The 27,436-nt window shown below is 29.6% G+C and overlaps 1 protein-coding gene across 4 annotated transcripts in view; it reads left to right on the forward strand.

Moving 5' to 3' along the window:
* LOC129958492 (inositol polyphosphate-4-phosphatase type I A-like) overlaps nt 1-27,436 on the forward strand; it is a 56,762-nt gene that overhangs the window by 23,898 nt on the left and 5,428 nt on the right. For all 4 annotated transcript variants that reach the window (XM_056071004.1, XM_056071005.1, XM_056071006.1 and 1 more), the window contains exons 10-22: nt 122-236; nt 358-557; nt 2,010-2,067; nt 2,257-2,467; nt 2,560-2,674; nt 2,765-2,942; nt 3,255-3,632; nt 9,001-9,225; nt 12,427-12,495; nt 16,353-16,597; nt 17,758-17,898; nt 19,659-19,765; nt 27,111-27,217. In XM_056071004.1, coding sequence (XP_055926979.1) covers nt 122-236; nt 358-557; nt 2,010-2,067; nt 2,257-2,467; nt 2,560-2,674; nt 2,765-2,942; nt 3,255-3,632; nt 9,001-9,225; nt 12,427-12,495; nt 16,353-16,597; nt 17,758-17,898; nt 19,659-19,765; nt 27,111-27,217 — 2,149 coding nt within the window. The remainder of the gene's footprint in view (nt 1-121; nt 237-357; nt 558-2,009; nt 2,068-2,256; nt 2,468-2,559; nt 2,675-2,764; nt 2,943-3,254; nt 3,633-9,000; nt 9,226-12,426; nt 12,496-16,352; nt 16,598-17,757; nt 17,899-19,658; nt 19,766-27,110; nt 27,218-27,436) is intronic.

The following is a 27,436-nucleotide window of genomic DNA, read 5'->3' on the forward strand; positions in this document are numbered from 1 at the left end:
CTTCTTATACCGAAGCTGAAAACATTTTCTATTGAAATAATGGAACATTTTTTATTTTGAAATTTAAAAATAATCAATTTTTTCAAATCTCATTTTTTTTTTTTTTTTTAATCTTCTGCAGTTCTCCTTCTTGTGCAAGTGTAGGATTTATATCTATATCTGCTCGAGAAATGACTAATACAAAACAAAGAAATGCCTGGCTATTATTAGCAGAAGAAGAGTCACTGTGGTCAAAGGTGAATATTTGCCTTTTGCTAAACATGCCCATTATTAAATTTCAAATCAATCAACAGTTTTTTAAAAATAAATTGGAAAATTGTATTAAAATTTTTATAGCTGTTATTTTTCATTCTTTAGGTAGAACGACCAAGAAGTTACTCTTTGCCTACTAAGCTGACATCACAACTTGGAATTCCAGTGCTAGGATTATTAAAAACTTTATCTAATAATTTTGTGACCCAGACATACCGCTTTCACACTGGACTTGGTGCTGAATTGCATGTTCATGAAATAATGTCTGAAAGCAAGTTATCGGTCACGGTACCTTGTATGCTGCTGTACGTAATATATAAAATATCTCTTAAATATATTAACTTGTCTCTTATAGCACAAATGTCTGATAGTCTGTAATTGTATTTTAAAATTTTCAAGATATCTGAAGGTTTTAAACTTGTACACTTAAGTATTTAGTATTTTACCGTATGAAATTCTATGATTTTAGTTAACAGTATTCATCAGTAATTAGAATGTTTATCACTTAAATTCTGAAAAATAGCATATTTTGTGTTAAAAGAATGAGGAAGGTTTTTTTCTTAGTGACTTTGTTTTTTGAATATTGAAATGATTTGATAGAGGCTAATGAGAAGAAGAAAAATGTTATAAATAAAATCTAACAAATTATTCATGCATTATTTTATTAATTAAAATTAATGAGGGTGCTTTAACGTCATAATAAGAGTATTTAAATAAGATTAGAATCCAAATATTTATGTGAAAATTGTATTTTAAAACTTTCAAGATGTCTGAAAGTTTTAAACTTGTGCATTAAGTATTTAGTATTTTACTTAAGTATTTAGTATTTAGTTCATGCTAAAATAAAAATATTTTTGAGGTTAAAAACATTTTACAATCAAATTATTATTTTTATTTGCAAAAGAGAAAATTTTAATTTCCTTATGTACCTTTCTAAAAAGCTAAAATGTAGATTTAATGTTGTGACTAATTATTAAAAGTAAAGCATTCATTAATTTCATATTTTATTGATTTCATGCATAAAATTCTTAGACAACATAATTTTTATCATTTAGTTTCATTGGTTAATATTTCCTTATAATTACAGTACAGCTGATATAAAAATTTAAAATAATGGGCTCAGATTATAAAGTACAGTATTATTTTTAATTTACAAAGTTTAGAATGCTAATAATTTTAATTCGTATATTTTTGTTTTACACTTGGTTTTGATTTTGACTGTTATAATTCTCCTGATGAAAGTTAATAATCATGAAACAAAATAATATTGCATTGTATCCTTATTTATCCTTAAAAGCAATTGTGTATATTCTTAAAGAAATAAACGCGCACGCACGCACACACGCACACGCACACGCACACGCACACACACACACACACACACACACACACACACACACACACACACACACACACACACACACACACACACACACACACACACACACACACAATCAAAATATTTCTTACTTTAGATTGGTTACTTATATATATATATATTATAACAATACCTATATTTGCCTGATTTTAGTAATATGTTGTTTCGTGGCCACTCTTTAATTTCCTATTTTAATGTTGATTGCTTGAAAAAGATACTTTTTATACTCATATTACCATTTCAGATTGTTATTCAGTTCTCATTTTGAAACCTTAGTGTATCTATTTGTCATGTTCTAAATTAATGACATTGTTAATAAGTTTATATAATTATTTTTTCTCAAATTTCCTTTAATCGCTTTTATGTTTTAATATTACAGAGACTTATGGATTAACGAAGAGAAGAAGCTGATGGAAGTAGTTTTTGAGTTGAATCAAGTAATGCATATTTTTATTTCTTAAAAATTGTTTTACATTTCAGTTGAGATATGTAGTTTAAGTAACTCTGCATATAAATAAAATATTTCGAATGTCCAGTGTATAAGCCATAATCTTATTGGTTTTTCAATAAAAATTTGTATATAATTTTCTAAAAAGATATTTAGAATATGTGATTTTTCCTTTTAGCTTCCAATGGAATGGCAGCAAAAATATTTAGCTGCAACTGATGGCCATCTTCGACTCATTAATCATTATACTGAAGTGGTAGATTTTTTATTAAAACAAAAGGGATCATCATTTAAGCCTTCTAACAAGAAGAAAGATACAAATTTTGAATTTGTGCCTGTAAATCTTCATGTTCAGAGAATGTGGGTTCAGAATGTTACTACACGCAAAAGTAAGTTTCTTTAATGTAAATTTGTTAAAAAAGCTAATTGGCATTTAGAGCTTTTGAGATTCACCATGACCTTTTTTGTTTGTTTTAACTAGCCGGTGTGTATGACATCATTACTGTTGGAGCATTTTCTGCATATTCACGTAAATTTCGCCAAGGAGGTTTGTTACGGTTACTGAATCAGCTGAAAAGTTATTATCCTTTATTCAGGTAAATTCATTATTTCAGTGCTTTGCATGTACTATGTGAATTTATATATTGAAGTATGCAATAAGGAGTGTGTTCATATTTTAAACGTAGTGGTGATAACAGCTGTGCGATTTTGGGACCCGATCCAATCTCCCGTTCCGCTGAAGCTATCATGAGAATAGAGCAACTTCAGGAGGAAATAGAGTCAGATCTTCAAAAAATTATTGCATTATGCGATCAAAAATCTAAACCAAATATCCAAGCAGTTCTCAATTCTCTTAGTAGTAAGGTACGACACTTACTTTTTCTTAATTATAATAATCTTAAAGAGTTGTTTTGACTTCTTTTTAATGTAATGTTAATACTTTATAATCGAAATATATAGTTTTGAATAGGTGACCTGAACAACCTGTAATAATGATCTCAAAACAAAATGTATACGTTTAAAAATAGTTAAATTATTTCTCGATTTGTGAGAGAACGTTGTACTGTTTTTATGGCTTTCCCCCTTCCTATATACTATATATATTCGATATCATTTAGATTATTATTTTAATGTTAAATTCTTACTTTTGTTTCTAAATGTTTTTGTTTCTGCTAGGGGGATCAGTTGACAAGAGTTTGTGCTCCTCATTTGGTGGAAGAAATTCTCACAGTATGGGATACTTTGCGACCAGGCGCATCGAGTTCTAGTGTAATTCTTAGCACTACCATTTCAAACAATAATGTTGAATCTTCCGGAGCACAGCAGGAGCTTTTAAATAAAGACTCTTCTCAGTCTCCTTCAAAATATTCACAAAAGGAGAAAGCAGATGAAAATACCATTGACACAAAATTGGAAAAGGAAGTTTGTTCTAATACTGTGAACACTAATTCTTCCATAAGTGATAAAATATCTGAAAAAAGCAAATCTCTTGGCTCACAAAACACCAATGAAACTTCAAATCCTATCAATATCTTGGAAGAAATCGAACCTCTAGTAAGTTGCATTTATGTTAATATTAAATTAGTACAAACAAAAATTCAACTGAACCGCGTAGTTGCTGTTGTACACAAAACTTCATATGTTACTCTACTCTCATTTTATTGTAATTTTCATTTCATTTCATTTTTGTCTTTGTTAGTTAATTAATGTTAATATTAATTTTTTGTTACTTTAAATCTTTTTTACTTGCATATGATTTTTTAAAAACTATATTTCTGTTATTGCTTTAAATATAACAATTGTAATTGCATTAATTTAATCTTGGCATTTAAAGGTTTATCCTCTTGTCCATTTCCGTTCTATCCTTTTCCTTATTAAAAAGTTCATGGCTATCATTCTCTATGTTTTCATTTGATTGTTTGTTTGCTTTTGTATGAAACAATTTTGCCAGCTTCATTTGCAACAGTTTTTCGAAGTTACATCGGTAAAACAAAGTAGGTTATAGCTTTTAAGCAATGGTATGTATATATGAAAAAATAATTTTAAAAACTTTAAAATTTACTCTAGGTTTGTGTTAGGGTTTGACGGTTTTCAAACCCGGTTTTAAAAAACCGTTTTTTTAAAGTAAATTTATCACATTCGAAAACCGGTTTTTAAATTAAGAAAACCGGTTTTAAGAATTCGTATTATTATGTAAAATTTAATTTTGAACTTATTTGATTTGCTATTCATTCTATGCAACGGGCAGCAAACACATTTTTTCAACGTTGCAAGTTGCGTTGGCAAGTGCTTGTGCACTGCACCTCGAATTCGTCAATTTATGTTTTTCATGAACATCCCTTTTCACTTTTTTTTTCTAGGTGAAACAAAAGTTTGATAAAGTTCATCTCTTGCTTATCGTCGGATGTTTTGTCTATCGGTATGAAGTCGGTGTTAATAGAAACGTCAGCAATTTGACTGGCTCGTTTCGAAGAACGTGTGAAAGGAATAAATAATTCCTCGCCTGATCACAGTATTTAATAATATCATATAAAATTTTCTTCGTACCACTCCTGAAAGCTTTTTTACTACACCACTTGAACTAGCCATATCAATACGAAATATTCAATTAAAATAAAAATTTTAAATAAAACACAGGGTGTTAAAATATTCCATATTTTCTTTCGCAACGTTTTAGCATAAATTGTGTCTTTAGATTAGAATCATCGGAATTAGATTAAGAAGTGTTTATTTTTTTAAAAAATTCCTAGTAAATGTATAGATTATTTTAAATTGCATTAACATTAATAGTTAATAATAAAGATGTAAAATAAACGTCGAAAATATTTATTCAATAACTTTAATTTTATTTTTAGATAAAGTTTGGGAAGTTAGTCGGAAGTTTGGGATAATTTCAAAAAGTACGGCATAGACAAGGCAATCTGAAATCATTGTAATAAAATGTTGAGCTGCAAAGGATCATCTACGAGCAATCTACATAATCATTTGAAAGCAGTTCATAAAATAATTGTCGGATATAATATAATTGTTTAATTTCTTGAAGACCCTGAAGAAAAACTTACAAATCCAAAGACACTGAAAGCTGAATTTTCATTATTTGAACAAACGAATAAAAAAACAAAAAACTTAGATTTGTGATTTGATGCCAAATTCAGTAACTAGTGAACGATTATTTCCAATTTCAGGCAATATTGTGCCCAAAATAAGAATGAGACTTAGCCACCTTTCAGTGGATATTTTATGTTTTTTAAAATCCTATTTTCTTAGGAGAAATTAAAATTAGTAAAAATAATATAAATACATTATTTGAAATTTTTGTTTGAGTTTTCGTTATTTTGTGTAAGTAATATGTATATGTAATCTTTCATTTTGTTTTTTATATTTTGACTTTGATATTGATTTCGTTTTTTGTTATTTTATAGAAATTAAAATAAAATAAAATATTTTTCCCTGTTCAATTTTTTTTAACAAAAATTCGAAAAATGGCTAAAACCGGTTTTTTTTTAGAAATATTGAATCCGAAAACCGGTTTTTGTATAAACCCAAGTTTGTGTAAATGTTTTTTTTTTTTTTTTGGATAAAAAATGTTTTTAAACGAAGTTTTATCCCCAGAAGAAACTTCCAAAAGTAGATGAATAAATAGTGTAAAAAACCATTTATTGACTCTTTTCATTCTCACGATTTATTTTTGAATTTGAGAAAGGAATTATTTAAAGGAAAAAAAATGCTTTGAAGACTCCTGTAATAGGTATTCACATGCTTCTTTTATTTTTGTTTTAATATAAGCAGACGAATAATATATGTGAGCATACAGAACATGTAGGCTCAAAAAGTTTTGAAAGTATACCTAAATATTTTTTCTCCTACTATGATTTTCCAGTTTCTACAATATAACACCTCAGAAAAAAATTCAGATTAATTGTAATTGGAGAAGTTCCTGAATTTAGACATATCTGTTTTGAAATCTTCTTGTACATTGAGCTGTTTAAAAATATTGTGACATTTAAGGCATGATGTGTCATTTTGGTAATAGTAATGTAGATTCTATTTTTAAATTTTGTGTGTGTGTGTGCGTGTTTCACTATCTCACTTAGAAATATTTTATCTTTTATAAAAAGTCTATATCGATTATCGATTGGTGAATGAAAATCCTGGAAGAAGAAAAATCCAAATGTATTATTACGTCATATTTTCGGTGAAAATACAAGGAGATATTTCATGATAATAATATAGTACTCATCTTAAAATATTTAACTGTTCAAAATAAAATAGTGACCATGACTCTTAGCAAAAATGTTAACTGTTTCTAAAGTGGCTTAACTAAATTAAACATTTTAATGATAAATACTTCTGATGATGTTTATATTTTTTATGAAATTTTAACATAGTTTATATAGATTCTCAAGGAGTATTTCACACACTTATTTAAAATTGAATATTGAAAATGTGTAACAATTTTTATAACAATTATATAAACAATTTTTACCCCCATGAAACCAAGCTGCTGTGTCAGCAAATTACTTTCTGAGACTATTTAAACTTAGAATGCTTTTTCACGACTTATGTTTCCTGCTTTGTGCCATCCTATTCGATGCAACGTACTGTCATTGCCCTGATTTGGTTAAATAAATCTTGGCAATTGATACGGATTGAACTTTTTCCTTGAAACTATAAAGAACAAAAATTGTTAAAGAACTGCATGATTATTTCTTCAAATTATGTTTTACATATATGTAAAACTGTCAAAAACTAATAAAAGTGTTAATAGCTGTTTTGTTTGCCTAATGACGTAAAACATTTGGTCGCAAAGACCTCTATGTCGAGAGTAATACCACTAGGGTACCGGATCAGGGGTGATCGTTCTCTGATTCAGGTCTAAATTACGTTCTGTGGATGAGTGAATGAAATGCATGAATGAAGTCCGCCTCGTAAAAAGGGTTGTGACGTGTGTGTAGTTAAGTCGTTCTCTTTGCCCTAGATGGCGCTACTGAAAAAACAAGAGACGTACTCTTGGCTTAATATCACAAATGACTTCTTAAAGTCAGTGGGCTTGTCAAGACAAGACCATTAGAAGCAACAACAACAAAAATTGTTTAAAAAAAATATTTAGTGTGTTTCCTCTGAAAATGTATAAGATTTTCGTTCAAACTGGTAGAATTTTTCAATTAAAATTGTGATTAGTTTAAATTTAATTTTATTGAAAGATTACAATCTCTCCACAAAAATTTTAAATTCATATACATTGAAAGTTTACTGTAGAGAATATTCTCATAATTTATTTTTTATATTTTATTTATTTCGTTATGAGTGTTTAAATATAATTAGTGGTAAATTACAAGCACATGCAGATATCTGTATGTTATCTCTTTGCATTTAATATTTTTTTGGAAAAATATCTTTATTGAAATTCAAATGTTGCAGTTTAAACTGACTGAACTTATTCATATAAAATACACGAGAATGTCCAAAGCTTGTTTCTTTAAATATCTAATTCATATTTTGGGCAGCTCTGAGATGTAACTACTAATTCAAAAGATTGGTGTAGCAGACACATATAGTTGAAGATAAATATGCCTTGAATTTGTGTAATCGAAAGTATGCTTGGCATCAGTAAATGTGCTCATAGTTTTCTTTTTTTTCTTCCTCAAATTTATTATCCTTGCATGTTGAGGAACCTTATAGTTACTCTAAGTTTTGTAAATTTCATTATTTTGTAATTTAGACAATTTTAATGTGGATCTTTTCTATTTTTGGCAACATTGTATCAGTGTGGCTTCTGATGCATAGATGAACTATTATATCATCATGTTTGATTTAGATTTTTATGAATCAAACTTTTATAGAATATCTGAATAAAAATATAAGATGGGACTTATCAAAATGTGGGTACCATGGTATTATTGTTGAAAGTTATTAATATTGGAAAAATTTGGCTATCTCAGTTCATTTACTTAATGACGAACTATTTAAAGAATTTGTTGCTTAAAACAGACTAGCAGTTTTATTATAGTAATTTGAATAGTAGGGGGAGAAAAAAAAGAAAATTGTTTCTGTGTCATGCAGCAAGACTCTCAGATAGTTTTTGTTTTAGATATAATATGATTTATATGTGCATATGATTTATATGTTTTATATAGAATCTTAATGCTAGTCTTTGATATTTTATCTGAATTATTGTGCATCGATTGTTTTATAAAACTCAAAAGTTTTGATTTGTTTGAGTTTTATAAAAATTCATAGCTTAGTCCAGCTATTCTTTCTCTTAGCTGATATTTGATGAACTTATTTTGAACTTTTTGGAGAAAAAGAAATCCCATTTGTGTAAAATCAATTATTAGAATAAGATATATATGGTAGTAATTCGCTTTTTCTTTAATTTCTTATAACAATATATATTATTATTATTAATATTATTATACTTTGTAAAGTTAGAAAAAATTTCAGCAGCTGTAGAAATGAAAATTAATTAACTCAACTGAAAGCTGATTAAAATATTTTGACTTAAATATTAAAGTGCATGTCTTCTAAAAACATTTTGAACAATATACTGAATCCATTTATACTTTAAATATTTTAAATTTCAGTATATTTTATTTCTTGGTTTTTGAGTTTTAAGCAATTTTTCAATCCTTTAAATATATTCTGTAAATTCAAAATGCTCTTTTTGCAAATCAAATCAAATATATATGATTTTAGATTTCCTTTATGTAAATGTTTCAAATTTGTAACTTATTAACTCTTTTAATTCTTCTTATAATGTTGTGTTGAGATGTTATTGCCTTTTTTTTAATTAAAAACTTTATCTATTATTTTATTTTTATTACTAACTATTAATTTAAATTTTTTGTATTTTAACTTTAAGTGTTAAACTAACATTGAAAATGTTTTTAAATCTGTTTAAATTTAGATATTTTATTTTCAGGATCTGACACACTTAAACATCAAAGCTAGCATAATGTGTATGGCAGGTAAAGTGCAATCATTTATTGCGGAAAATAAAGAAGAAAGTCCTGTGGAACTTGCAGAAAGCTTAGATAAGTTATGCAGTTGGACAGATGAATTAATGCCCAGCATTAAAAAATTGCGTCAGGCTATTCAATGTTTAAAGAAAACAGCTAAATTGACTTATAGTATTGTGTCTTTAAAAGTAAGTGCATATGCTGTACCATTATTTAATAATTTTTCCTATATTTCATTTATTATTTTTTTATATCAAAATTTGAAGAATTGGTATTTAATGTTATACAGTATCTTTGGAGGGTATGTAGAAAATTTTGTTCAAAAATTCACTCTGTTATATATTTTTTCTTTAGTCTTCATTGTGTGTATTTTCAAGGTATTTTTTAATTTCAAAATTCACATAAATTTATAAATAAAATATGAATCTTTGAGAGTTATAGTGAAAATTTCCAATAACTTGTGTTAAGCAGTTTCATTCCATTAAATATTTTATAAATAAATTTTCTAAGCTTTTTATAAATAAGGTCTGAAATCTTTCAGAAGATATCATTTTTTAAAATTTGAATTATAAGTTAATAATTCTGATTGTATTAGCACATAGCATCATATGTACATATCTGGTTTCTGAAAATTCTCTTGTTTGGATAGACCTGTTAATAATCTTTCCAGATGAATATAAATGAATGCACTTTGAAATATGAGTGTGATTGTGTTATTCATAATTTTGTTTCAAATTATAATAACTATCAAAGTGATAATTTTTATTGAAATGCTCGAAAAGCTTTTTTAAATATTTATTGCTTCATGTGTGTATATTAGAGAAAGTATGAAGAAATTATAAAAAATTATTCATGTCACTATACTTCATGACTCATTATTCTTAATTTTCAATTAATAAAAATTGAAAAGACAAAAAAAAAAAAAAAAAAAACTTCTGCTGCTCCTACTGCCTATATTTTCTACACTCCAATTGAAGCTTTAAAATCATAAAAATTGACGAACATCAACTATTTTTCATTAACTTTGAAAATTTTAAAGCTTTCTATATGTTTATCGTACCGTTAACTGTTAATTTTTTTATGAGTAATAATATTTATTTTATCGCACATCCTTCGCAAGTGAACGGAAATATGCAAAATTACTTCATTGTGCGATTTTTGGTTTCTGATCTTCAGCATTATCTTCATGCATTATCTTGTCATTGAATTAATGTGATTTGATGTATCATGCGAGAATAAAGATTATTTAAGTCTAATAAATGTCAATTACGTTTTTTTTTTTGTTTAAAATATCAACTCCATTAATTTATTTTGTGTAAAAATACTAATAACTTCATTTATATTTCTTTCTTTATATCATATTTCAATACACAGCTCAATGACAAAAATATCATTCATTTTTGTGAAGAATGTGAGGCATGGATACAGAAAGTTAAGAAAAAAAATGAAGAGCTTTTTTTCTAAGAAAATACTTCAGATATTCAAACATATTTTATTTTTCAAATATTTTGTATGACATTTTAGTCTTTATTCTCACCAAATGATACTTAGATGTCAGATTTGTAAAAAAACTAGGGTTTTACAGATTTACCTTTTTAACAAAAAACACGCATTGCAGATTAAAACTTTTTTTTCTATGTTATAGTTACCATAAAATTGATAAAATGTATTGAAAATTGCTTACATGTGATCCTCCAATTTGTTACATTTCAAGGGGTTCGTAGCTAACAATGTATTCAAATGACAGTAGAATGGAGGGGCAGGGGGATTATTTTTATGCTTTCTTAGCCATTGTTGTTAAATATTAAAACTGGGAGATATTTTTGATGCCCAAAACAAGTTTTTAAATCCATTGAAGAATCTTTTATCAAATTTTAAAAGCCAAGTCAGTCAGTCTTGCAACTAGACATTTCAGGTCATAATCATTTGGAATATTCAATTTGTAAATAACATTGAATCTATTTATTTTTATCTATTAGCAAGAGTTTTTTTCTCCTTAAAATAAGTTTATTATAAAAAAAAATTATGCATAGATGATTGATTCTGCTTATATATCCTGCTTTTTCAAAGAAGAAAAGGCAGGATATATATGCATCTTCAAACTATAAATAAATAAATAAAAAAACATTGGGGAACGAAAGTTCCACTCCACACATATTTATGCTCTGAGATTCAAAATTCAAAGTTGATCCAGAAGCATTGCAAAAAATTTGAAACATTGAATTCAAAATCAGACTGCTTATAATGGCAGCGTTATCCTATGAATTAGACTTTTAAATACCATCTGGTCAGAAGAAGCACTAAAATATCATTCAAAATTTTTTAAACACCTAAAGGTATTTTAATAGCTGAAGAACTATGAATTTTTTCCTTTTTTATATTTACTTTCTGCGTTCTTTGCTAGCAAACGATATTCTAGTTTTTGCAGTGTAGAAACAAACAAAAAACTATCCCTCCCCCCACAAAAATCTTGCTATTTTTCTTAGACTTAAATAACTTTTTGCTATATATATGTATCGATTATTGCAATTATTTGACAGAGTGATGCATGTTTTATTATTCTTACAAAATTGAGGACTTAAAGCAAATGACATAAAATTTTAAAATAAGTTTTTTTTTTTTAACTAAGCAAGTTTTTTAAATTTAAAACAGTCAATTTTTGCCTCTTCTTACGACCTAAACTTCATGGTGCAGCAGAAGATATTAATCAGCTTTATTAATTTTTTTTCATCGTAATATTTCTCATAGATTCGCAACTTTTCTCTAGTACAGCGACAAATTTTTTTTTTTTCCCTTCCTTCATTTAGCGGACCCTAATAGTAAATACAACGCGCCAAAATATGCAAAATGTATTAATTTAAATTAAAAATATTTTGTTTCTCCTATTGAACGAATTTTAACTATTCTCAGAATATTATTCAATTTTCAAAACAATCAAAATATAACAGTTGTCTTTTAATTATATACCCGAAATGTAAAGTGAGGTAGTAAAGAAATACAAGTTGGTTTAAATATTTCTGTGTTGCAACTCAGTAAATTCATTAAAAGGAAAATGTAATATAATATTATTTGCTCACTAACATCTTTTTTGAGAGTTGCAGAAAAATAAATATTTTTGTTTAGGAAAAGATGAAAAATCCATAAAATTTCAACATCCATAAAATTTCAACACTTGTATTGTGTGGTTGGTAATAATTTCATTACAGTTATGGAGACACTTTAACACTATTTCTCTGTTATCTTGATTTTCCTACAATAATCTCTTATAGTTGTAATATTTTTTAAATTAACTCTTGTAGGTAATATTATTTTTAAATTGTTTATATTTTATAAAATGAATATTTTGTCCAAAATTAATTTCATTTTTAATTTAATTTTTTTTTTCATAGGAATCTACAAAATGTTTGCCTTTGAGTCAGAAAGTCAGGCATAGAAGGGATATTGTTTTTTCACAATCTGTGAGTTTTATGTCTTGACTACTTTTTGCTGTAGTTAAATGATTACTTTAGGTAATATCTTTATTAATGTATTTAATTATTGTATTATTACATTTAGATTTTTTTTCTTTATATATATTATTCATGTTAAACTATATTTTTATAAAGTTATGCATTAATGACAAAATTAATTCTCCCCCAGAGAAATGAAACTTTATTCATTAGATTTCATTATTGGTATGTTCATTAGCGGTGCCAACACTCTATATACTATTTTCTTTGTAATTGTAAGCGCATCTAAGTAATGCAAAGTTTATGATAGTTAATGCTTACTATTGATTTTATTAATTTCTGCCTGTATTGTATATAGTATGAATGAAAATATAATTAGTTTTATCAGAATTGTTTTAAATATACAATATTGTAATTTTCATATAATGAAATAGGGAAAATGATATTAAATGTACAATTGTCTGTTTGATGTTGTGGCTTTTAACTACTTTTCTTACAATGATTGATACCATTTTTGATTCATAATTGTGCCATCTTCCTGATGTTGGTATTATTGAAAAGTGAAATAAGAGATAGTTTATTATGATTGGTGGGGTTTATTTTACTATCTAAAAATAGAATAATACTTTGTTAGTTCTAAAATAAGATGAGTTAATCATGTGTAAGCAACATGGCGAGTTTTATTATTATGCATGTTCATCCATTGTTGAGACTTATAGATTGAAACAAAGGAGGAAATCGTGAACGTTGACATGAAGTATTAAAACTTTTCACTAATCCTATTATCAGTATTATATTTCCAAGTTGAATCTCATGTCAATATCTTAACTTTGGGATTTTAATTTACATGACATTTTTATTGCCTAATCTTGTTTGAGAATTATGAATTTTGTTCCCTGTAAATAACCATTTGATTTCAAGCCAACGTTTTAATCAATTAGAGCCAATTTTTGAAGACATAGATTTTTGTCCTTGTTTTCAAAAATTCATCCGTAAGTATTTTAGTAAATATATAAAGCCCAGAAAGTTCCAGATTTTTTCCTTACATGCTGCAATTGTGAATTCTAGTTATATTTCTAAATTTTTATATAGTGATGTTTGAGTTAAGATTTTGTTATATAAATTTTGTACATTTAATATTAAATAATGTAAAAGTTCCATGGCCATTTGCATAACTGCAATAGGCACTACTGTCGGAGATGCAAAAAAAGTTTCAGGACTCTGTATATTTCTAAGAGCTAAAAACCAAGTTCTCAGTAGCCTGCTTTTTCAAAAAAAAAAAAAAAAAAAAAAATGCAAAATAAAGTAGGCAGCATTTTCACTTTTTTATGGCACTCATAGAATTAATTGAGACAAAACAGTGAAGCACGCAATGGATTATATACAATGTAATGCAGTCTAATACAATATTTAAAATTAATTTATCTGCTAGAAATTTTGCTTGCTCGCTTAGTTGCTTTATTTTAGAATAAAGTGTTTCGTATATTATTTTTTTTCCAAGCTTGTTCGAACCCAGCTTTTTCTACACTAATTTACAATCTTCTATTGACTATTGTATGAATTAAGCCTCGTTATTGTTCGAATTAAGCCAGTTGTTGTCAGCCAATGGGCCGCATTCTTTTAGAAGAGATGCGAGCTAGTAAGCAAGTATATATATATATATATATATATATATATATATATATATATATATATATATATATATATATATATATATATATAATGCTAATACAAAAATAGCATATTACCCTTCGTATGGTTTTGTTTAACTTAGTTTTATTAATGCCCATTTTGAAGCAATACTAAAATTATTTTGAGATAGGCTTTAATTTTGAATAATAATCAGATATCTGAACTTCTAATTCCCTGACCAGAGCATTAGGAAGATATTTCAGGCTTGATGTCAAATTTAACATGTTCAAATTCCACATATATGGCAGATCTTTGGATTGAGTTTTGAACCTAGAATCACGTGTTTCTTATACCAGCATCTTATCAGCAAGCTTCTGATCTTCTTCCAGCAATAAATTGAAACATTAATATGAAAAACACATTGATAATTAATATTTTAAACTCTGAAATTCACTATACAGAATAGTTGCTTTTAAAAAGAAAGATTAAAATTGGTCTGGTAGGCTTTCTTCATGAAAATTTCCGAATTTATTGAACATAAAATCGCTATTTTCTCTTTATTTCTTTGCTTTCAAATTTATTTGTTTTAAAAAATTTTGTAAATTATTTACTGCTTTCAAACTCTTTCGTCTTTCAATTTTATTTTAAAGGGTGAAATTTTTTATTCACCTCCAACAGTTTTTTCTTATTTGATATCAAACATATTTTTCATATAAAATTTAAGTCATAAATCAAAGGAATATTATTGAATATAAATGTTTATGACAATTATTTTTAATTGTATGCAGTTATAATATCGTTTGTTGTATCTGTTGTTTTACAATATATGTATTTGAGTGTCATTTCAATACTTATCTTATTTCAACGAGATAAAATTTACATCCTTTTGAGATAAATGAATTGTTCATTAAAATTAACGAATTTTTCGCAGAGTATTCTGCAATATGACTTCAATAATATTCCTATTTATTACTGGATGAGGAAGAAAATCAGCTGAAAAAAGTAAAAATTAAAACCTTTTTTATGCCTTTATTTGATTAGTCTAGAGAGAATCATGGTTGTTTCTGTTGTGTTAATTTATTATGATTACAATTAACTAAATTAAAAATTATATTGATATTTTCCCCCTAACTAGTTGCATTTTACATTTATTTGAGAAATTTTACAAAAGGTTACCGAATTTTGAACAAAACTATTCCTTAAGAAGCTTGTTTAATGTTTAGAAATTACTTTAATTAATGCTATAGAAATGCGTTAAAATAAAAGAGGACGTTAATTCCTTAAATGATGTTATGTTGTTAATTAAAAGACTGATTAGCCCTGAACAATTCTGGTCTGCATTTAGGTATCTTTTATTGTAAAGTTTTGATAGGTGTATTTTTAAATTTCTTTTTTCAAAAAATAATAATCTTCTCAACCATTGTGCACATTTGGTTCTCTTTTAGTTATTTCTTCTATTTAGACATCGTGTAAAAGAACATGCTCGAAGAACTTAGAAGCTAGCTTAAAATTGTAAACATTCTCAATCTAAGAGTACACACTTTCTTTATGGGATATAAACGAAGAAAAAGGAGCTTGTTTATTCGCCTCCATCATTGCAATTTAAATCATGACCACTAATAGTATTTAACGCTTTTGTGATTTATGTGAATAAAAACTGTAGATTAGGTAGCATTGACAAAATAGAAAAATTGCGTTTAGATTAGAAATTCTTTATCAGATGCATATTGTCAATATACTGCTAAATGTAAATAAATCAAAAGAAAAAGGGAAAAAAACTTAATATGTTCTTATTTTTTTTTTTAAATTGTCATCTCTGAACAGAAAGAAATGCTTATATCAATATATCATCAGTATGTAAAATATACTGTACATATATTGATATGTACATTTTTTTTCTATTACAGAGATTAAAATAACAAGAACCAGTAACTCGTTTTTCTTCCGATTTTGTCAATATTAGCCGTATATATATAGTCTATATATATAATATCTACATTCTCTCAAATATTATGACTTGCATTCACCATATTTCTGCGTAGTGTTTTGTAAATGAGATCTACTGTTCTGTAGCAATTGCAAAACTTATATATTAACTGATTGATCGAATGCCAGTCTTCTCTCTTTTTCATGATGAGGTCCGTTTATATAGTTCTAGAAATCTCCCAGATTATGAAATAATTTACTATTAATCCATTTTTTAAGTGATTTGAGATTTATTTATTTCTCTTTAGTTAACGAGTTTAGTGACAGGCTTGATGACTAGATTATGGTGTCGCAATCCGGATTCAATGTTCATTCATATGCTGCGTACTGTGGGAGTTCTTTGTCATTTTGAAGGACTTCTTAGTTGCTATGGTGATGAGATGGGTGCTCTTGAAGATATGGTAGTTGGAATCGATGACCTTCGTAGAGTTCTTTTTTGGCTAGAACCTTCTTCTGCCTCTTGTAATCCACAACCCCGTATTGAAGGTAGTAGGTAAGCTATTTAATTTTAATATATTATTAATATTTTTAATATTATACTACTGTTTTTAAATTTATATATTAAAAATGCTCAAAAAATATATTATAGTAATATAAATTGAAGTATTGGAATTGCTTTCGAAATTCATTGCTAAAAAATTTATGGTTTTTTAAATTCAATTTGTGTTTGTTAAGATATGTCCTTAAAATTTTTTAAAGTATTAAATTCGATTTTTCTATTATTGAAAAACTTTGTTTCAAGTATGCTTGACTGAACCCATAATCTCTTCACTCATTTTCAGTTAACAGGATTGTTTAAAGCTTGCTAATTGATATTTTGTTTTATGAATAACTCGAATGAGAGAATAGGATAAAAGATATTTCAAAACTGCTTAGAAGTTTAATTATTTAAATCTATTTTGGTTTTATCTATTTTCATATTTAAAGGTTATTATCAGCCAGAGTACTTTTATTTTTTTGAAGAATTTTCCACTCATTATATTTCTCTACATCATTATAAATGCAGTTGTAAAAAAGTTAATTTGCAGTTAAACTGAATAATGTTAGAGTTTTAAAGAAAGCAGTTTTTTTAGCTGTTATGTTCTATTTTTAATGAGTATCTTACTAAACAGATATTCTTAGTAGTCTAAAATTTAACTAAAAAAGCTGCAGACTGAAACCTTGTTGATAGAAATATAATTAAATGGGCTAACAAAAATTTAGTGTTATTACTTTACTTTATTATTCAAAGAAGTAATTAGTTATTTTTTAGATTTCAAAGAAAAAAGTATTAATGAGGTGGAGAGTCTTATCTTCTTTTATATCTTGTATATCATGTGCCTGATGTAAGTGCATAGCTGATATTTTTTTTAGTTCTGAGTATCTTTCAGATTATTTTTATTTTATTATTATTAGATTATTTTTATTTAATTATTTATATTTTTTTATTGTTTATGAAATTTGTGGGACTATTTTCTCATTCAAGCATAGCTTTTACTTTTCTGAGTTTTGTATATGTTCCATTTTTAAGTGGCAATTTCTTTAGCAGTGCCAATTGAGAATATATGTATTGAATATATGAACTGATAAATCTGATTACTTAAAGTCTGGTATTTTGTTCCAATTTTCCTTTTATTATATTATGATACATTGCAAAGTTTTTTTTTCCCCCAGATTGTTTTTGCGTGTCTTCATCCCTGCACCTCCATCAGTCATTGCTTTATTGCCAGCTGATTGTCATAATGGATATCGTTTCACTGTTAGTTCAGTCTTCTTTAACATTGGAATCAATGAACAAGCAACTCTTGCAGAGAAGTAATTTCAAAATTTAATTTTGTTTTGTAATTTTTTGATAGCCCCAATAATTAAAATGAATTACTTCGACATTAAAGAGCATACTTTTACTTTTTTACTTGCATACTTTTTTAGTATCTATATTAAAAATCATCCACGTTTTATCTACTGTTTTTCAAGTGGAAAAAAATTGATTGTAAATCATATTATCATTCCCTGTTGTTACGATTTCATGTTTGTTTTTAGCTAATATCATAACTTGAGTAAAAAATTTATAAAAAAGTGAACTATGTCTTTTTAATCGTGTTGCATTATTTTATTAGTAGTAGTAATGTTATGGAAAAGAAGAAACTGAAAATCAGTGAAAATAACTTTTTCATTAAAACAAATCGTATTGAAAATTATAAAATTTAAAGAACCTGAATTCATTCTTCAGTAGTTTTTAAAATTGATATTTTATAAAATAAACATTATTCCCATGTTTGAACTTAAATTTCCATGGTGAATTGAATTGCTTGCTTTTCACTTGCTTTCCTGTGTGAGTGTTTCCATATTCTATCTTAAAATTAATATTTTGTGTTCTACTTAAAGTAAAAAAGGAAAGAAATCTACTGTATATGAATGAGAAATGAATGTTTAATCAAAAATGAAGCTTACGAATATACTTTTCAATTTCCAAGAGTGCATAATATTACAAATTCTTCAGTTGAATGTCCTTAGTTTCTGTCTCTTTCCGTATTTGAAACTACTTTAAGATGTCTTGCTGTGAAGCAATGTTAAATTAATTTAATAAATGCAAAATTAAAAATTTTATGACGATCGTGGTGCTTTGCTGAATATTAGTTTAAGAAGGAATTATCTTAAATCCTTGTTTGCATTTTATACTATTGTACTTTATACTGTGAAGCTTGCTTTTTGTAAATTTCTAAGTTTTTACTATTGAATGCTCAGAGAGATGCTCAGAATGCTCTCAAAATGATTAGCTGAGAAAAAGACAGCACGAGGTTGTTTGAAAATCTCTTTTGATAAGTTTTATGCATGTCTATGTTATACTTAATAATGATATTTGCAGATTTTATTTCGTATTTAAAACTGTTGATCTCGTCAAATGCATATCCCCTTCATTGCTTTAATACTTCAGAATTACTATCCCGCATTTATAAATTTTTGTTTGATTTAATTTAACAGTTTGAGTTTTCTTAAATAAATTTTTTTACTTTTTTAATTTGGACTCATAATGAAATTTACATTAAGATTTACATGCAAACGAAATTTTGCATTTAGGTGCAAATGCAAGTGGATTTTTTTTCCTGTATATGTCAAAAATTAATGTAAACTTTATCTTTTGTGTAAAAAAACTAAGTATGCTATTGGAATTTTTAATTCATGGTCTTTAAAATTGCTCATGAAAGAAAGTTTTTCTATAATTTTGAAAACATTTGCCGATAGTTATCTAAAGAAAATACCAAAACATGTTGAAGTGAATTTCAGTTAAAAAATTTTATAAAATAATACAAGATTGTACAGTATGGTTGTTTAACCTACAATAACAATTTCGTGTCAATTATTATTTATTTATTTTTTGATGAAATTAGCATGTAAAATAAGCCATTGCTATTGATTTAAAAAAAGAACTTTTTCTTACAGTAATTAATTTCAGATTATTAATGTTTTCAGATAATGAATGTTATTAATGTAATTAATGTTTTCAAGTTTTAGTTGATTTATTAATTTTGCTCAAGTAAAATTTTAATCACCAAATATTATTTTTATTATTTTAGATTTGGAGATACGTCTTTGCAAGATAAAATAAACCAAGATAGTCTGAGCTTATTGAAAGAACACTTTTCGCGGTTTCAAAGAACAGCAAAAGCTCAAAAAGGCCACGGTAAAGTAACTTTTTAAAAATTCTTTAATGATTTTTTTTTCTTAAACTTGAGAAAGAGTTTTAAATATATATTTTGTGCATGAAAATCTAGTCTTGGAAAGCTTGGTCTGCGTTGGTATCTGATGCGAAATCTGAACTTTTGTTTAGGTGCCTAACATTTGAGATAGTTATTTTTAATGTTTAAATTGACTGATTTATCAGTGTGTGGATAAAGACCTAAGCATGAATAAATAGCAAGAGTCAATGACTTCAGGCTTCACTTTAATTTTTGAACTGCGGCGATTCTTATGCTCCGATGCTGATTCTACTCACAGAAACTAAAATACTCACTAAAATAATAATCGTGATCCAATAACTAATATCTATACTATTAGAGGTTCATATATACTTCCAATTAATAAAAAAACCCTCAGGGGCTCACCTACTATAGGTGAGTACAGGTGTCCCAATCCCTAGGTTCCCAGGGATCTTTACTCCCTTTATCGTTTATTCTCCCCTACGTCTTCTACTGTCTGCTTGATCCTTCCATTCCTCGACGGCAAGAGAGGGAGCTCTCCATGTGAGCTATCACCGCTCTGTATGTTTCTTGCTTCTCATGGGCAGCCAAAAAACCCACGTGTTCGCCGTGCGGGGCGACCCTTTAGACGGACGGTGCACTGTTGTCCCCGGTGTATCAATGGGCTGGTAGCTGGCAACTTGAGTTGCTAGTCTGCTTGGGATCAAGCGAAGGGGTTGCTCCTTGGGCTTGGCGTTAAGGGTGGTTACTGTCCCCGGAAATAACTTTGAGCGTTTAGGTAACCGATTAGCACTATGGTAAGTACTGAGTGTGGAAGTGCCCAGAGCCGGTGGCTGCTATCCCTTGTTGGGCTCCGAGGTGGGCCTGAATCCTTGTTAATGTCGCATGGACGCCAAAACCAAATCTCCCTTCAGTGGGCATCACAAAGAACTTAAGACAATTGTTAATATTCCATACTTTGATCGATTTTTTGAACTTAAACGAGTTTCTGAAAAAAAATGAATCATTCAATTCTGTATCACCTTTTCTAGTACAGAAGGCTATCACCACAACAATTGGTGAAGTCATTGCCATACGTAAAATGCGTTTCAATGACTTGCTGGTGGAGGTTTTCATCAAAAAGCAAGCACAACAAATAATGAAATTGAAAGCTTTGGCTAACATCAGTGTAATCGCAGTCTCACATACATCGTTGAATTTTTCCAAGGGAGTAATCACATGTGGTGGACTGTTCAATGTTCCCCTTGAGGAGATCACTGCGGATTTAAACCCCAAGAAGTAACCCATGTACGCCAAATTACCATTACGCTTGATGAACAACTCCTTTCCACAAAGCATTACTTCCATAGACCAACAATTCCAGAATTCATATATGCTGGATATATTAAACAAACAGTTCGGCAGTACATCCCAAACCCTTTGTGATGTTTTAAATGCCAGCGTATCGGCCACTCGAAGGTTAATTGCTTCGGGAACACTAACATCCTCCCGCTGTGCAGGAAAAGACCACGATAGCGAACATTGTAATGCCCCCGAAAAGTACGTGAATTGCGGAGTTTGTCATGCATCATTTTCTCGAGCCTGCGAACGTTAGAAAGTCTAAAAGCAAATAACTTCCATTAAATTTAAAGAATCCATTTCTTATCCTGAAGCAAGACAAAAAGTATTAGCTCTAACACCCAAACCTAGTGTGAGTTATGCTTCCGTTGTAAAAACACCCTTCTGTGTAAACTTTAAATGTGCAAATTGTGTGAAATATAACTCCCAAACTACATTTATTGAAAAGTCTTCGGACTCTGAGGTACAAAATAAAGCATCCAGTTCAAAAGAAACTAGCAAACCAGTCCGATCGAAATCGAAATCAAACTCCAATTCTCAAAGAGCACTTAAGCTAAAGCTGTCAAAACGGGGACTCTCGCCAAAAGAACTAAGATCAAAGTTAAAAAATCTGCTACTCAAAATTCTGTCGCTTTGGGACTTGCGACGAAAGATAAAGTCCTTGGACTTTGCGCCCATTTTTGAGGCATCGAAAAGTCCCGATTCCATTTCTCTTCATCCGTCTGACGAGGAGAATGAATTACAAATGAGTTGCGATGTTTCGCGATCTCTTAATAACACGTGCTCCAATAAGCTTGATACCTCTGTTTCTTAATGGGAATTTTTATTTCTTGGAACTGTCATGGTCTTCGGTCCAGATTTGTTGATGTAAAGCATATTATTAATTGGCTCCATCCTGCTTGTTTTGCTTTACAGGAAACATTCCTGAAACATGACATTGCTGTGAAAATTCGTGGCTATAACTGTGCAGGGAAAGATGCTAATACTGGAAATAATCCTTCTGGTGGTGTTTGCATCTTAATTTCCAATCTCTGCTTGAGTTCTCATTTAAATTTACAAACTTCCTTACATGATGTGGCTGTTCAAGTCCATATACGTATTACCCTTGTCACAGTTTGTAGTATTTATTTGCCGCCACATGCTGTCATTAACCAACATGAACTTAATAGTTTAGTGGACCAACTACCCAAACCTTTCTTGCTTCTTGGAAATTTTAATGCTCATACTACTTTGTTGGGTTCAGAAAGTACAAATTCTGGTGATCGACAGATTGAACAGTTTATCGCTGATAACTCTCTCTGTCTGCTCACTCTTGAAAAAATCTACTTCCATGAATTCACACCTATATTTCTCAGTCTGAATCTGGCTATTTTCTCACCCGATTTCTTTCCGTTGTTCACTTTTACATTTGGGAGTGATCTGTATGATAGTGATCACTTCCCCTTAATGGTCTCCTATGCTGATAGAGGCAGCGCGACTTCTTGTCCCCCGCGTTTCCTATTCCAGTGGGCAGACTGGACTGCTTTCATGCAACAGGCGATAATTTCAAAGGATATGGTCAGAACGACTAATATTACAAAGGCTGTACAAAATGAAGTTGACTGCTTAATTTACGCTGCGAACAGTACTATCCCCAAAAGCTCCCCACGTCTGGGCAATTCCCGAGACCGTGGTTGAATGAAGCTTGCCGCAACAGTCACTAAGAACAAAAAAAAAAAAAAAAAGCGTTGGAATATTTTTCTTAGATATCTCACAACAGAGAATTTAATTCATTTAAACGTGACAGAGCTAATGCTCGTTGTACTGTAGGGAAAGCCAGAGAGAGTCTTGGATTATTTTCATCTCTTCGATCCACAGACTTTACGTCTCCGAAACTACTTTGGAAGAAGGTTCAGGCGGCTAATGAAATTTACAAACAATTTTCTATAACTGTTCTGGAGACAGAAAACGGAAGTGTATCTTCCCCATTAGATGTCGCCAGTGCTCTCGGATATGCTTTTGTACAAGTTTCTACTGCTGATTCGTATAAGCCTTTATTTGTAAAAATTAAGAATCGTGCACAACAGAAATCGTTGTGTTTTTCTACTCGAAAATCCCTTTCTTACAATTCGTAATTTAAAATGCACGCATTACTAACGGCTTTATCGAAGACTCATGATATCAGTCCTGGTGCTAAGTGAATCGCATATAGCATGCTTCGCCATTTGTCTACCACTTCACTTTCTAATCTGTTATTTTTATTTAACCGCATTTGGATTCAACAGAAGTTTCCTTCACAGTGACATGAAACTATTGTGATTCCAATTCTCAAACCCGACAAGGACTTCTCTAACCCTCTGCTTTATAAGCCTATTGTATTCACAGGTCTGTGCAAGATTCTTGAGCGCATGATTAATACCCGTCTTATATTTGAATTGGAGAGGAAAGAATACATCCCGCTGCTGCAGAGTGGTTTTCGTCGTAGACGCTCGACTTTTGATAATATTGAGCACTCGAAACTCGAATGCGCAATGCATTTGGTTGTCGAAATCATCTGATCTCTATCTTCTTCGACATAGAGAAGGTTTATGACCTCTCCTGGCGGTTTGGTATTCTCTCTACACTAGCAAATTTTGGATTGAAAAGAAATTTACCCATGTTTTTAAAACACTTTTTATCGATGCGCACATTTCGTGTTCGGTTGTTAATTTATATTCCGGTCCTTTTATTCAAGCTGATGGTGTTCCACAAGGAAGCATCTTCAGTGTTACACTTTTTATCATTCATTTCAGTCAAATTCTTAAAGTTTTACCCTGATCTATTCAAGCTACGTTATATGCGGATGATCTTTAGATCTCCTGCCAGGGGAGCAATACGTGCTTTATAGGGCGCCAACTGCAGGTTGCAGTTAACAAACTGGTTGGTGGGTGCGATGAAAACGTTATACGATTTCTGCTGAGAAAAGCCAGTCATTTGTATGCTATTAGGAATGCTATAATACCTGTGGTTAAGGAAATAAAATTTATGGGATTAATATTTGACCGTAAGCTCACTCTCCTTCCGCATATCTTACATCTGCGGTGAGGCCGCGGTGGCCTGGTGGTAAGGTCTCGGCTTGGGAGCCGTAGGGTTTCAGGTTCGAGACCCGATTCCACCGAAGAACCGTCGTGTAAGGTGGTCTGTTGCACGTTAAATCCGTCATGCCAAACGTCCTCCCGCTGGTGTGGTGTGGAGAGGGGGGTGCCAGCTCAGGTGTCGTCCTCGTCATCTGACCGCGGTTCAAAATTACGAGGTCCATCCCAAAATAGCCCTAGTGTTGCTTTACAACGGGGCGTTTATATAACTAAACTAAACTACATCTTCGGAAGAAGCGTGGCAGGTCATTAAACATTCTCCAGGTACTTTTCAGAACCACTTGGGGAGCAAGCAGATCACACTTCCTTGCTCCGAATTTACCAAGCTGTAACTTTACCCCGTATTGATTTCGGATGTATGGTATATGGCTCTGCGCGTTCTACTGTGTTACGCAGGCTGGACACTATACACCATACTGCCTTAAGAATCTGCTCAGGAGCTTTTCGAATTTCTCCAGTTGAAAGTCTTTGTTTCTTGTCACCAGCTACCACTAAATCTTAGGAAAAAAATATCTGCCCAGTATTACATTCGAGCATTGTCCCGAAGCACCCCTTGCAGTCTATGTTACTTCCAGTGAGTCTTCGGAGACTATACTGCCCGACCTTCTCATATTCTTTCCTTTTGCGAGAGTTAAATTGCTGCTTAATGATTCTGCCCTTCAAGACGAGGAAATTCACACCACTGATGTAATTTATTTTCCTCCCTGGGATATTCCATAGTTTTCCTTTTTAAATCCTTTCTCAGATTTCTTGCAAATTGTCACGGATGGCTCAAAGTCAGACGGACATGTTGGTTACGGTATTGTATTTGGTACCAATACATTCATTTACCGTCTCGATACGTTATTTTCTGTTTTGTCCACTGAGTTGGTGGCTATCTTCTATGCCCTTTAAAAAATTTCAGTCTCCCCTGAAAGGAAATTTTGTATATATACTGACAGTATGAGTTTTGTAGTGACTGTTTCCCATTTTCATAATGGAATTCATCCGGTTGCACTTTAAATTTTAGATCTTTAAAGGATTTTAAAAGACATGAACTATATATTATTTTGCTGGGTTCCGATTCATGTCGGAATTGGTGGAAATGAGATGGCAGATGACGCTGCAAAAAGAGTGACTTCTTTTCACAGGCGAGATATACCGCGCAACGATGCAAAAAAATATTTTTGGGAGACATTTGTTCTGACTGTGGCACGATTCATGGGATAATCAAGTCAGAAATAAACTTCATTTTATAAAACCCAAAATTACATTGTAGCCTTGTCTCCCAATGAGTGAGTACGATGTCAAATTGACAGGACTCCGCACTGGTCACACCCGCCTAATTCATAGACATCTTTTACTAGGCGAAAGAATTCCTATTTGCTAAAGTTGCTTAGTAACTTGAACCGTTGTTCATATTTTGATCGAATGCCCCGATTTTAGCTTTCATCGTCGATGATATTTTAACTGCTCATCATTGGACATGCGAATGTTGGTGGGCGAACATCCCCATCAAAACGTTTTTAAGTTTTTAAAAGCTATTGGATTTTATCATTTTACCTAAAATATTTGATTTCGTAACTTCTTCTTCTTTCTATTTCTATTATAAGATAACGTACAAATATTTTAGATATATTTTAATAATAATTAATTTAATAATAATTTTATTTATATAAATATTTTTTGAATAACGCAATAGCCAGAATTGGCTCTTGCGCTATTAAAACCCACAAATCCATCCATCCATCCATCCAACTAATAAAAATGTTTTAAATGATGTAGAGAAATATGCTTTTTGAGTAATTATAGGGACTGCTGAAAAAGATACGTTTTCTGAATTTTAATAAGTGATCCTTTTTTATTATTCATGCTTATTAAAATATTCCTGCATTTGAATATTATGCTCGTTTTCTGCTACCACAGGTTATATTATGAAGCTTTGAACTTCATTATTTCAAATCAATCAAAGGATGTTCCAAGTAAACGCAACCCGTTTATTAGCCGATCTTCCTCGAGGTGACCATTGAGGTAGTCTAAAATAGTCGTATCCAAAGCTTCGGAATTTGATCAGTTTAAGTCACGTATATCAAGAATATTTTACTAAATATTACCAAATGAACCTAAGGACTGTTTAATAAGCTAGACTTCGTAATTTTTCTTAATAGTACATTGAACGCAGCATGAAATACGATTCTTGACATCATTCAAAGTATTTCTCTAACGTTTTAGAAAATAACTGTTAAGCCACGATTGGAGTGGACACTCTGTATGAAGATAATATTTGTTTACTTTTATAGAAATTAACATCTTTTTGTCTGATCTTTATGGAATTTGGGATATTTGCTGTTTGAAACAAGGAAAAAGAAACACTGTCTACTTTTCGTAGTCCAAGTGGTTAATTACAATTTAATATGAGTGTTTCTTTTAGATAGCGTTAACCTTATGGGTTGCTCAAAAATAAGGCTAATGAAAGGGATATGGAAGAAAATAAAGGTTAGGAAACGATACTTTAGAATATTATTTCAGTAATGAAATAAATGAAAAAAAAAAGTTTTTAGATAAAATTGCGAAATGTATAAAAGCTTGCTTAGAAAATTATTTTATTTTTGAGTATATATTGTTGTGTATAAAAGAATTTTTTTGTATAATTTATGTAATTAATAAATTTTTACAAGTTGTCTTGATTTTATTAGTTAAATCTGACATAATATTTTACTGAAATTGATTTTTCTTCTCCTTTGTTGTTGCCAAATTTTATGCTGCTTTTTTGTATTTAATTATGACACACTTTTAATTTTGTAAATAAAAATTTAATTTCGATAATATTTACTGTTTGGCTGTATTTGATAAATTTTAAATGAGACCCAAATTTTATGTTCTTGAACTTTTGTTTTAGGTTTCCACTATGCTGAAAATCACATTGCTGATTTGTTAGAGCAATTACAATCCCAAATTTTCGCCAAAAGAAGTAAAAATGTAGATATTTTACGTCTTTCTTCAGAGGTATTTCTTGCATTTTGTCATATCATACGTTCATCTTATGTTGGCATCTTTTGGCTTATTATTTTCAAGTATTATTCTAAAATTTATTATCTACTCATTCACTAAAAATCTCTTAACTGACTTTCTGATTTTTTTCTTTCTCTGTCATAGTTTGAAATTTTTTGAAACTAAATTTAGACTTCAGATTATGTTGTAGATAATGTATAGATATTTTAAATA

This window comes from Argiope bruennichi, chromosome X1 (assembly GCF_947563725.1).
Source record: "Argiope bruennichi chromosome X1, qqArgBrue1.1, whole genome shotgun sequence".
In the NCBI taxonomy this organism is placed as follows: Eukaryota; Metazoa; Arthropoda; class Arachnida; order Araneae; family Araneidae; genus Argiope; species Argiope bruennichi.